We start from the raw sequence: 13,705 nt of genomic DNA on the forward strand, positions 1-13,705 counted from the left end.
GCAATGAATCAAGTATTTAATTTTCTATTAAAACTTGCCAAGTAACATCATTAAAAAGTAACTATTTTTAACTGAGGTATGTGTATGGAACTTGGTACTTATTCAGATCTCACTTTATAGGCGAAGCATTCCCATATTATCGAACTTGGCAGTCTTTCACATTTTGTTTTGGGTGGGATTTCATTTATTTTTGTAAGGTTGTTTATTTTATTTTTTTCTTATGATGAAGTTAGTTAAGAAATGTCTCATTTATACTATCTTTCAGATTTTTAAATATGCGCTATGCTTCTTACAAAGAAATGAACTAGATTAACTCAATGGACTAGATTTACCAACTGACTGACATGACATGTTATCATATATAATGTTCGTGGATCAAAGTTACACATTCGTTATTTTCGAAAGTGATTCACACTTGGCCGTTTTCAGATTTTTACTTTACTTTGACTAAATACAAACCTTTGTACCATTCGAAGATATATTACATAAATATAGATAAATTTAGTTCGTTTTAGTTCCTTAGGGGTATAAATTTACACCGGGTATAAAACACCTTCATTATTTTGAAACCGACTCACACTTGGCCATTTTCAGATTTTTCCCTTTACCTTGACATAAAGACCTACCTCCATGCCAAATTTCAAGTCAATACGACCATTGGAAGTGGTCTAGGTTTTTGATGAGTGAGTCAGTCAGTCAGTCAGTCAGTCAGTCAGTCAGTGAGTGTATAGTAAAAATAGCGATTTTCTGACGTCAATATCTCAAGACCTACAATAGGTATATTCATGAAATTTTGTATTTTAGATAAGTGAGGGGGTCTCAACAGATACTAGAAATTTGATATGCGTAAATAAAATAGATTTTGAGTTACAGGGGGGTCGAATTTGGCCCGAAATGGTTCGTGTAATATAACCCACGGCCGGTGTGTCGCTTTTTTTGCTCGAACTTGGCGGACACACTGCCGTGTGTCTAGATTATACTTAAATTGATTGGTATTTATTATCATGAGGTTTCAAAAACAAGAGTTTTGAAGGGACTCCTTTTTTGAAGTAACTCCTTGCAACCAGATAAAAAGTCAAACTAATATAATAAAGTGGAATCATTTTTTTGTTTATTTTATTTTTGGAAAGACCCCGAAACTACTGTGAAACTGCCCTATCCCCGAGTGACGTCAGGTATATTTTATATGGGTGCAAGAAGAACCCCGAGGCCTAGTTGAAATCGCGGGAAAAACATCTAGTAAAAATATAAGGTAAAGATAAAATCCTATGACTCTACTATATCATTTACATATGTACATCTATGCCTAATTTTATCCCGATCGGTTTGGCTGTTATGTCAGCCTGTCGTGCTTTCAGGCTGAAATAAATTATTTGCCTGAACCAATTTAAATATTTGCTGCAAAATCTAAGAAAAACGTGAGCTACTTTTTGTCAGGTTGCAGGAAGTAGTTATATTTAATTTTGAATATAATTAATTACGTGGCTTTTATGAGGTAAGTAAGTTATAAAACAAAAGAAAATCATTGTGACCCGCGTATATCTGCGCTCCGACATATAACGGGTTAATTTAACTTCAGAGCAAGAAAAACGAAGTTTTCAATTACAACATGTATTTATACCATTACAATACAAAATTAACCATTACTACTCTAATATACTTCAGGTATTTTCACCGAAATTCATGATGTTACAAGTAAAAGCCGTATAAATTCCAACTCCCCTTCGCTCGATAGATGGCGTTAGCGTCGAGTTAGATCGCGCTATGGTTTCATTCCATCGGAAACTGTAAGACAGGCCACGGTAATATGATGAATTTTAACAAACATACATACATACTTATTTTTGGCGGAGCAAACCAGACGGTAAAAACCGGATGGATATCTTTGCTCTGAGGAAACTTGATAAAACCGTTGTTACAATTATTTTCAGGGAAATTACGGCAAGAATTTCAGCGCCATCTGTTGAAATTAATTGGAACTTTTAAAAATGTAGCTGTTTCTCTTTTATTATAACTCGTATCCTTAAAATATGTATTTGTTATTTCGTTTTTTTCGTAGATGTAAAGCTTTTTATTCAATTCAATGTAGAGTTTAAACAGAAATTGATCTTCTGCAAATACCTATCTTCTTTATCAATTACTTAGTTTAAACCAATTTTATATAATAAAAAACTCTGTTCCGAACTAAAATAGTAAAAGTAAACCATTTCTAGCAATCATATAATTATTATTCAAATCAAAGTAAGGTTGAAAAATTACTTGTTAAATCGTGACGTATATTTTTCATAATTAGTGGGTTATGCATTTACAAACTTTAAGGCTGAGTTTACAATGGTAAAGAATATAAATGGAGTATGGCTGAAGTGTCAATATATATATTTTTACAACATCATCATCTGCCTAGCCTATTCCCAACTATGTTGGGGTCGGCTTCCAGTTTAACGAGATGCAGCTGAGAACCAGTTTTTTACATGGAGAGACTGCCTACGTGATCTCCACAAGCTAGTTTCCCAGACAACTTGTTACCCCTTGGTGGCTGATTGTCAGGCTACTGTTTACCTGTAACGACTACCGAAGATGTTCAAATGACAGCCGGGACCCTCCATTTTAGTATAGATTACTTGTGGCCCGTATCTGAGTGTAATTTTCTCCACGGTTTGTCCAGTAAATTTTTGAGATAGGGTTAAAAAAATAGAAACGAATGTTTTATAACAAAATAAAACTAATTCGCGAATCATCATCCTCCTTCCCTTATTCCAATTTTAAGAATAACTAATTTCAAACAAATATATTCTCTATCAACCACAACTTGTGAACCAAGCCTTAACCACAACATTTCTGCAGTCTTATTAAAACGTAATTTGTAGGAACAGCATTATTATTTCCCTACTAATAAGCGGTAATTATTAAATAATACATGTTAATAATACCTTTGTTACATAGCAATAGTTTGCTTTGTAATGGGAACTTACTTGACTGCAATGAAAATGACGGTATAAGATTTTGATCAAATGTACATAAAGCACCAACATGTAAAGTATGGAGTTTCTTGCCCGTTCTTCTCCATAGGAAGCTACTTTTGTAATGGGCAATTAGAATCAACCTTATCTATATTTATGAAATTCATAAGTGCTTGTAAAGGCCTTAATTAAATAAATGATTTGACTTTGAGAGCGCTCTTAAAGTGTGCTGTTTCGTCTCTAGGTGAGACCAGTACTAACCTTATTTTTCTATGTTATAAATAATATGTACTTTTTATAAGTATCTTGTACACTAAATTGATTGTATAAAAGTGAAGAAAACATCTTGAGGACACCTGAATTTTAAAGCCTGAAATCCCTCTACGGTTACTGTTACGATCTTATGGTTAACGAATGAACCAAGTAAACAAGATGAAATGTGGAACGGAGGTAGACGTAATCCTTGAGACATTAATATGGTACATTTATCTGAACACATTGAAGACTAACTAACAATAGTTTTTCTATTATGTCTCGATGGAAGTAATTCCTTAAAAACACAAGTGAAACCACGTCAAAAGGCAAGTATTAAAATAAATTCTCGCATCTGTTAGCACAAGCTGTTTTTCAACGTTATTCAACGCCAAGGATACAATTTTTAATTATGTTGTCAGTTTGTTCTGCGAAGCGATTATTTTGTACTATTTAATTAAAGTACAGCGAATGTAACACCCTGTAGTGCATTCGGGAATGTCTCTCTTTTAAAATATAAAACACCAGCTGAGAACTTCCAAATTGGGGCAAACGAAATTGCATCTTCTTTCGTAGAAATAGAGTCTATTATCACTTGACTCTTAATGTTTTTTTTACGTAAGGTGTTAATCCAAATTAGTCTGTTTTACCTCATTATCATCAGCGTTGTTATTTTCACACTGCTGGGCACAGGCCTCGTGTCATACAGAAATGGAATGAGCGTTAATCAGCATTTGCTCAAAGTTGATTTTAGCTAAAACTTTCTTTAAAAATAGTTTAAAACTTACTAAAAACACGCTTGTCATGTATTGTAATCAGAACTCAGAGCGTGTGCAAAATTTCATCCTAATCGAAGACCGGGAAGTGGGTCACATTAAGAACCAAAGATTTTCTTACATACGTAGTTACAAGTGAAGCTAATATAAGCGTGTTAAAAATTGCTAATATGACAATTACATAGTTCGAATAGTGGACGGGAAAACCAAAGGATTATGTAGAAATTAGAGAGATTGCTCCTTAGTATTGTTATCTCAATCCTGATAATTATTAGAATTTAATTAATTATCTCTAATATATCAATGAATTTCGCAATGATGGATCGATAATGATAATATTAAATCTGATATAGATATGGGATTGTTTAATTAATTTGCCCAGTCTATTAAGTGGAGATGTTGCGGGTAGTCAGTCTGTTCCTTTTCATCGGATTGGCTTTGGCCAAACACGAGATTTATGATGGGTAAGAGTAAAAACATATTTTAAGAATATGAGCAAGCAGCTTTAGCTGAATTTAATATAAAATGTCCTTTTGTTTTTCAAACCAATCCAGGAGAAGTGTAGTCATTATTTTCTAATTTGTTAGTGCAAAACTATGGAAAATTATGGATTTAGATAGACAGTTTTGAGAAAAATATCAAATGAGATAGCTATTTCTTATGTAAAAATTAAACTAGAACATAGATAAAAGAGGTAGCTCTTGAGTATCAATCAGCTAAGGCTTCACCAACTTGAGGATGACAATCTTCATATTTAATGAAAAATACAAGGAAAGCACTAACATTTTATAAATGCCAATCAACTAGTAGCCTACATACCTAAGTTTCAACTAACATAAAATGACCTCTCTTCCAGATACGGGCTATACAAAGTGACAGTGAAGTCCACAGATCAAACTGAACTGGTCAACTACCTCAGTCATGCCTTAGACCTTGACGTCTGGTCTCATGCACTGCCAGGCCGCGCTGGACAAGTCTTGGTACCCAAGGAGAAGAAGGTGCAGTTCCAAAATGAACTTAAAGCCGCTGGAGTAGAGTTCAATGTTGAAACTGACAATATTAAGGAGTAAGTTGCAGATTGAATTAAGTATTATGATTGGGTACAGTCAACTTCAGGTCAGTGGTAACAGTTTTATAGGAAAATCGTGCTTATTAGTGTTGTGTTAAGGTGCATGACAGTTACCACTGATGTGCAGTCTACCGTACAACCTTGTTTGTCTGTTTCATCTTGTATATTTTTTTAACACAGTTGTTAGAATTGAAGTGTTTAAAGTATAGCTAAGAGATTTGATGGTCTGACGGTCTTTTCGTTAATACTTTGTCAGAAAAGACACAATATTTTCGTCTTTGTTTGATGAAGTTATAATCATGGTATTTTCGAATCGGGGCAGGTTTATTAAACAAATCTAATTTACCTCTCTAGTCTGCTGGATTTGGAAGACAGTCTTCTGTCAGCAGCTTCAAAGAATAACAATGCTTCAAGACTGGACTCTCTGCCCTTCGACCAGATTTACACATATCACCAGGTTGGTATACGTCTATATTGGAAATACATATTAAGGTAACGAGTAGACCATAGTCTACTGCTTCGACATTTATTTATTTATTAACACCTTAAACTATGACATGATATGCAAAAGACATACAATAATCGTATCGAAATATCGAAGGAGAATATAACTCGCCAGGTAACTTTGCCGTTCCGAAGTTCTAATGCCTTCACGATAGTCAAAATTCACAAAGAAAACACTACTCTTAAATTATTTAGTTTTAATAGAGAAAGCTCCGATGTTGTTTAATCATCAATATTTTTTCCAATTATTATGATAGACCGCAGAAGTCATCAATGAATGTTTTTAAGTTTGTATTATTCCAGCAAAACTAAATTTATTTTTTTATTTTTTTTTATTTATTATTATCAACTTACGACTATTATTACAGGAACTTATCCTAATGCAATAGCGTAGACAAATTAAACATTCTAAACAACAACTAACTAACATTCTAAAAAAAAAAAATACTAATCAAAATATAATCATATCTTAAAACTAATCATAGTCACATAAAACACATAAAGTAGCCCTTGTGAATTCAGTCAGTGAGCAGGAAAAAAGATCAATTTGTCTAGCCACCGTGTTGAGCGTGCGCAGCGCCCGCGTGAGCGGCGCGAGTTGCAGCAGGTTGGTGCGCGCGCGCGGCACCGAGAATTGAGGTGGCCTCCGCCTCCTGCCTACGTATTCCTCAGGAACACACAATTGTATCTCTTCTAGAATTGCAGGGTTATGTATATGACCGCGAATAATGTTTAACAAGTAGGCAGATAGTGCTAATTCCCGTCTTACTTCCAGTTTGAAATAACCTACCATACCCAGAACAAATAAAGTAGGATATAAAAATGGGTATCCTGGATAAACTCCATACTGCTTCAAATATAAAAACCGGAGGAATTTGTTTTGCGTACGCTCCAGCATCAATTTATACTTGCCTTCATGCGGAGACCAAACGACTGCATTGCATTCTAAGTGGCTCTTGACAAGAGCCTCATACAATACTCTTAAATTTATTTTAATTATTATTCCAGGTAGATACTTTCCTAGACATGTTGGCTGAAGCATATCCTGAGACGGTGACCCTTGTGAACGCTGGCAAGAGTTTCGAAGGCAGAGACATCAAGTACATCAAGATTTCTACCAGTAACTTCGAGGTAAAAAAAAAGAATTTTCATTACCAAGTGAAGACCTTAAAATACCATGATTGTCATTGTTTAATATCAGAAAAACAAATAATTACATATATCAATATCAGTCTAGCTTTTTCACGTCTATGTTGGGGTCGGCTTCTAATCTAACATAACGCAGCTGATTATCAGTGTTTTACAAGGAGTGACTGCCTAACTGACCTCAACTCAACCTGGGCATAATTACTGTTACAGCCTTTTTTTCGTCCCACTGCTGGGCACAGACCTCTTCTCACACGGAGAAGGATGTTGCATTAATCACCACGCTTGCTCAATGCGAGTTGTTTATTTCAGACTATATAGTCCAGGTTTCCTCGAGATGTTTTCCTTCACCTTTATTCACCTTTATATCAGCCATGGCATAATTAAATAAATAATAATTAAAGCCCTACGTTAGTATCACAATCAGTAGTCCACATTTAATTACTGGCCATATCATCAGGTTATCACGCCTAAGTTAAAGATAAAAGTAATTGGTTTTCATGAATGTCGCAAAATACTTCATTATCTTATAAGAGCAGATTAATTTTGTTATTAGAGTAGGATTTAGACTGATAAATAACAATTCATTAATTGGTGTCATTGTGAGGCATATTGAGACTGGTAACTCACTAATATTAAAATGAGTACATAGGGGGAGTAAATAAGGGGAGTATATAAGGTGAGTACATAAGGAAATACATAAGGGGTGTATATGTTATGGACCATGTGATTAATTCGGGCATTATAAATAATGCCCGAGCATTATGAATAATGTCTAGCTTTATCGGGCCAAATGATTAATAACTATCTTAACTTCATTATTTATCACATTGCACGGGCATTATTATATTGCTACATGGCAGTTGGGCAATTTGATAATAAAAAGCTATATTTTACGCGGTGGGAGGGCGGGGGGAAGTACGCATACTTAAATAAATTTGCAAAAACAAGCAAATATAATGTTGGATGTATCAAGCGCTAAATATCCCATGGCTGCAATTGATGACACTGTAAGGGTCCGAGTTCCCGAAGTTGATCGCGCTCGTAGCGATGGAAGAAATATGCTTGCTAAAGTTTAACCTTTAACCTTTATAAAGTGGGAACAAAACAAGGTGTTTTAAATCAACTATATTCAAGAAACCAATTAACTATCTGCAAGGAAAGATTTATGTCACCTGATGATGTTCCAGAGACAGAGATTTCGCTGAGAGAGTGAAATTTTTGTTTTAAATTTAATTATATTTTATGTTATATTTTTAATATGACTTTCCTTAACTTTGATATACAAAAACTAGTGGATTTTTAAGGCAGAAGTCCTTCATAATTAATCAAAATCATGAGGCTAATTATTTGGTTTAATATTTACTTTATTTTAAACTAGCTTCTGCCAGCGGTTTCACCCGCATCCCGTGGGAACCACTTCCCGTACCGGGATAAAAAGTAGCCTATATAGCCTTCCTCGATAAATGGGCTATCTAACACTGAAAGAAATTTTCAAATCGGACCAGTAATTCCTGAGATTAGCGCGTTCAAACAAACAAACTCTTCAGCTTTATAATATTAGTATAGATTAAATGGCAATAACAATAAAAAAATTGAACTTAAATATGTTTGTATTACTTTGCCCAAAAGGTCACAGTCAATATGTATAGTGCCCGGTCAATTTGATTATTTGAATATTTATTATCAAATTGCACTCTCATATTGGGCATTTTTCATATTGATCGGGCATTATGTATAGTGCCCAATTTATCACTTGGTCCATAACATATATAAGGTGAGTATATAAGGAAGTACATAAGGGGAGTATATAAGGGGAGCACATAAGGAAGAACATAAGGGGAGTACATAACGGGGTTAATAAGGGGAGTATATAAGGGGAGTACTTAAGGGGAGTACATAAGGAAGAATATAAGGGGAGTACACAAGGGGTGTATATGTATAAGGTGACTACATAAAGAAGTACATAAGCGGAGTATGTAAGGTAAGCACATAAGGAAGTATATAAGGGAAATGTATAAGGGGAGCACATAAGGGGAGTACATAAGGAATTTATACGTCGCGTCGTACGACGTAGTCGTAGTAACTAAGACTCAAAATTACCAAAGCTGACAAATTATCAAGTTCATCCTTAGACTTCAGTTGTTCAGTTGGCATCCCAAATGAATAAATAAATGTAAGTTTTAATGACCACCTATTTACCTTTTTCCTTTCAGGACACCAACAAACCCATAGTCTTCATGGAATCTTTACTCCACGCTCGTGAATGGATTACCCTTCCCGCTACTCTCTATGCCATCCATAAGCTGGTGATTGATGTTACGGAGCAGGACCTGGTGAGGGACATCGACTGGATTATCCTGCCGATCGCCAACCCTGATGGATATGTTCATACTCATGGAGAGGTGAGGAAAGTCTGAGGAATGATGAACAGGAGACCAAGGTCTCATGTTCTGCTAAGCGGTGGTGGTTGCCAGGGCTCAGAAACATAAAGGGATTCCGCAGGAGTATGGATGGGTTTCTATCACTACGTAATAAATCTGACAAACCCTTTACATAGGTGGGCATTTGATGATATTTACTTTGCCAAAAAACGATCTGATGCAGCTTAAGCTTTGAAGTAAATAGACCACTCGTGAAACTTAACTAAGCGGTCTTCTTATGGATACAGCTGGAAGATCGAACAATAGAACAAATACTCCTTTTTCTAACAAACTAGCCGTTTTACCGCGGTTTCACCCGCGTCCCGTGGGAGCTATTGCCTGCACCGGGATAAAATATAGCCTATGTTACTCGCAGATAATACAGCTTTCTAATGGTGAAAGAATATTTAACAACTGTCCAGTAGTTTTTGAGCCTATTCATTACAACCAAACAAACAAACAAACAAAGTTTTCCTCTTTATAATATTAGTATAGATGAACACCAAGTGCTTCGCCAATTTAGTACTCAAAATTAATTTTCAAGGTGCATTGTTATTAACTTTATATTATCAAAACAGCTACAACACTGATAATTGTTACCGCCTATATTTGGCGGTCGCAGATATGAAAAATTGGACCTCAAATTGTATTTTCAAAATAAAATGACGCCTGAAACTCACACGTCACGATATTAAATTATTGGCCATTTAAACAACCGCGACCGCTGCTGCCAAAATATCCGGGAAAAAAAAAAAAGTTTATTTTTTAGAGTTTTGTATAAAATGGGATTTGGGAAAAGGTATACTGTGTAATTGGATTAGCATCTTCATTTTGATTATTTTTAAACAAATGATTCCTTTTCAAATTAAATCCTCTGTTCGAGGGGGTACCAAATCCTGTATAACTTGCCAATTCTTCATTGATTATGCATCATTTTGCACGCAATTAAACGAATTTCCTCTATATCTCTAAATAAAAAATCATTTATTCAAACTTGGCTGCAAGACAGCACTTTTTGAACGTCAGGAATTTACTATGGACAGCCCCCAAAACGCCCACCCTATCATATTGAACACCTTCGTAGATTTTAGTATCACTAACTCATAATATAAAATTGGTTCTCTAAAATCTTTCCAGTTCCGTCTTTGGCGCAAGAACCGCAGCACGAACTACGGTCCCCTCTGCGTTGGAGTCGACTTGAACAGGAACTTCGACATCCACTGGTCCCAAGCCTCCAGCAGCCTCGTCTGCAGTGACACCTTCCACGGAGCCTCCCCCTTCTCCGAACCCGAAACTGCCATTATCAAGTCCATCTTCGACCAGTACGGAGACAGGATCGAGCTGTTCTTAGACATCCATAGCTTTGGCAGCATGATTCTGTATGGATATGGCAATGGAGTCTTGCCTCCGAATGGCCTGCTTGTCCATTTGGTGGGAGTCCAAATGGCTCAAGCTATTGATGCTGTTAAGATGAGCTGGAATAATGACTATATTGTTGGTAATGTTGCTCTAGTTCTGTACCAGGCATCAGGCAGTGCTGGGGACTACGCCCAAAGTGTAGGAGTCCCTTACTCCTATACCTACGAGTTACCTGGACATAGATTTGGTATCGGTGGTTTCGGGTTCTTTGTAGACCCTGCGTTCATTGAACAGGCTGGCTTTGAGACCTTTGAAGGTATTAAAACTGGTGCCAGATATGTTCGCGATAATTTCAGGAAGAGGACTCTTTAAATGGATTTTCGGTGATTTTGAAATGTATTCTTCTTTTGTACATATTGTATTTATTTAAAAAAGAACTTTATAAATCTGTGCCGTTTTATTTTCCACTCACACTGTATCCTTTTACGATGCAAATACAGTAAGTAAATAAAAATGCCTTTTATTTTTTTCTTTTACAAATAAAACTTTAAATTCAAAGAAAATAATTGTTTTCCACTTCCCCAAGTATGTTTGAACAAAATGCACAACTAATCAAATAACTAATTTCACAAATACGAAGTTAATTGGCCCAATTTAGTATTTAAAGTATTCATTGTATTTCTAACCGCTAAATACACCCAAAATATTGTCCACGAAGACCTACAATTTTACACCACGTCTCAATCTAAAGTGAATTCTAGTCCATTGTTTAACAGATCAATTTCCTTTGCAAGGCAAACAAAAGACAGTCATTGTGTACATCGCCTGATGCATTAACCGCAACAGATTGTAAGTGCAGTTTGTTAGAACGTTAGAACCATCAATTTTATAGACGACAGACTGTAGGGTAAGACATTTTATACTATGAGAGAAATCTTTAAGGTTTTATTTATAAACTAGACTTTATTCGCGTGGGATCTTGACTTTGGTCAATACTATGCAAATTTTTATCGTGTTACATTCACGATAATTGCAAGTAAATTTTGTAAGGTTGTATGTATCTTTCACGCAAAAACAGCTGAATGTATTTTGGTGAAACTTGGCTGTCATATAATGTACATATGTGAAGTACATGTAGGCTACTTTCTATTCTACCCGGGCGCATAAAGTTGTTCCCACGGGACGCGGGTGAAACCATTATCAGAAGCTAGTATTTTATATTACTGCCAACTTTATCAAAATATATTGAGCAGTTTATGCGTTAAAGAGTACCAATTATACCTACATACATCCTTAAAGTATCACATTTTTTATATTAGTGGGAAGTAGTAGGTATAATAAAAGGAACAATCGATACCTAACCCAGGTTTTTACGAATCTACGAACTAATATAATTTTAATAGTACATTTAACGCAGTAATGAAACACCACCCACGGCGTACGCATAAAATTAATAATAAAACGAAAGGAAAAACCTTATTTTAATTAAAAGGTGTGAACCGTAAATAAATTAATTAACGAAAATATAGATGGAAAATTACGTATGAAAGTTAATAAGGTAGCTTGTAACTTTCATATTTGGACGTTTCATAAACAATGACGATATGAACAAAAGAAAAACAAAACTAATACCTACAAGCGGTTTTAAGTAATTATCTGCTAGTTACTCAAACGATAATTAATCTTTAATTGTAACAGTTATAGAATGATGTTCAAGGAACACTTAAAATGGAGTATCGTTTCGGTATTCGGCCATATTTTTGCTACACATTAGTTAGCTCTATACAGCATACAGTTTTACCCACTCATGTTGCTCTCTTAAGTCCAAGGTTCTCAGTAGGTCGCTATTATGTAAAACATACTTGTATCTATTATAATTTACTGGACCAAGCATACATACTCCTTTACGCACAGAAGCGTGAAGACAACGTATAAGACGGGAACGTCCAGTTATGCTGTTTCGAGAACCAAGAAGCCTCAACACAAGATTTTTGACAACACTTGTCATTGTATAAAGATATTACAGAAAACTTGTGTAAGAGTATCCGCATACTGCAGAGTAAACAGTCGGCCGACAGTCGACGCGATAGTTGGCATTTTTTTAAAGAAAATCTTGATCTCTGTCTCCTGTAATACAGTTATCAAAGTAGTACGGGCTACAGGTGATCTTTTCCATTCACCAAGTCATGTACTACTTAGATAGTTGTATTTGGCTGTCTGTGTTGTGGAAAAATTTTGTACCCTGTTTATTGGATGAATTAAGTTTATTATAGTTATAAACAAAGCTTTAAGTCGGTCTGTTACTGGACAAATACCTGATCATTGTTACGTGTGTACTTCCAACCATCTTTATACCGATTTGTGAGCCCAAACAAACTATCGGCCGACTAAAAATTTGTAGTGCGAGCGTACTTAAAGCTACAAGACTACAAAATATCTATATCTCTAGCTAGCTAATAGTAGTAACCTGATAATGAAACTATCTGAGATTTAAACAGGAACCAACATGCCAATTTTAGAGCTAATTGATATAAAGAATCATTCTTATTGCATAATGAAAAAATCGAAATAATCATGAATTTACCAAAAGAATACCTTGAAGAAAATGTTTTTTTCTTTGTTTATTAAACACTTTTGTTAAAATGATATAGGTGGTCTAGATAATGTAAAATATTCCAAAGTCATTAGTGCTGCTGGGTGACATATTATCTAATCTGCTAATCTACGTGCTGACCAAACAATCCTTACTAACAATTGTAATGTGAAAGTTGATCTGTTTGTCTGATTTTAAATGGAGAAGAATTTTGGGTTGGTGAACATTGGAGAACACGGGGGTATGTGATGTAGTACCGGGAAATAAGGAAGGAATTAACTATTACGTACTAGTTAATAGCTAGTTGCTCGAAGCCGTTGAAAAACTGTCCTTTGCATTGAAAAGGAGAAATTATTGCCTATCTTGCCCATTCTTCTCTATTGGTACGCCATGCAATACGAAATGAAGTTGTTTTTTTTTCAGGTTAAGTATTTTCTAACAATTATGTTGTTTATTAAATATTTTGGTTAAATTTATTCCAATTTTAAAATTTTATGAGACGTGAAGGGCGAAAAGGTGTCATCGTCAATTGTGTTAATAGTCTAATTATAATACTTAAGAATGTTCGACAATCTGATAAATATCACCTGATTTTTGAAGTAACACGTGCGAATTTTATTACC

The 13,705-nt window shown here is 35.1% G+C and overlaps 1 protein-coding gene across 1 annotated transcript; it reads left to right on the forward strand.

The window, feature by feature from the left end:
* Window positions 1-4,324: 4,324 nt before the first annotated feature.
* Window positions 4,325-10,935, forward strand: LOC110373546 (carboxypeptidase B). Its single transcript, XM_064039444.1, has 6 exons — window positions 4,325-4,452; window positions 4,845-5,054; window positions 5,412-5,514; window positions 6,570-6,692; window positions 8,924-9,112; window positions 10,268-10,935. Exons 1-6 carry the CDS (start codon window positions 4,385-4,387, stop codon window positions 10,859-10,861), a joined length of 1,287 nt encoding a protein of 428 aa, XP_063895514.1. The 5' UTR covers window positions 4,325-4,384; the 3' UTR covers window positions 10,862-10,935.
* The last annotated feature ends 2,770 nt before the right edge of the window (window positions 10,936-13,705 follow it).

This window comes from Helicoverpa armigera, chromosome 19 (genome assembly GCF_030705265.1).
Source record: "Helicoverpa armigera isolate CAAS_96S chromosome 19, ASM3070526v1, whole genome shotgun sequence".
Classification (NCBI taxonomy): Eukaryota; Metazoa; Arthropoda; class Insecta; order Lepidoptera; family Noctuidae; genus Helicoverpa; species Helicoverpa armigera.

Bases quoted from the DNA above. Each gene is read 5' to 3' on its own strand.
- LOC110373546 (XM_064039444.1), top strand. From the start codon at position 4,385: ATGTTGCGGGTAGTCAGTCTGTTCCTTTTCATCGGATTGGCTTTGGCC. The intron at 5,515-6,569 runs GTTGGTATACGT...TTATTATTCCAG, and splicing joins AGATTTACACATATCACCAG to GTAGATACTTTCCTAGACAT. The intron at 9,113-10,267 runs GTGAGGAAAGTC...AAATCTTTCCAG, and splicing joins ATGTTCATACTCATGGAGAG to TTCCGTCTTTGGCGCAAGAA.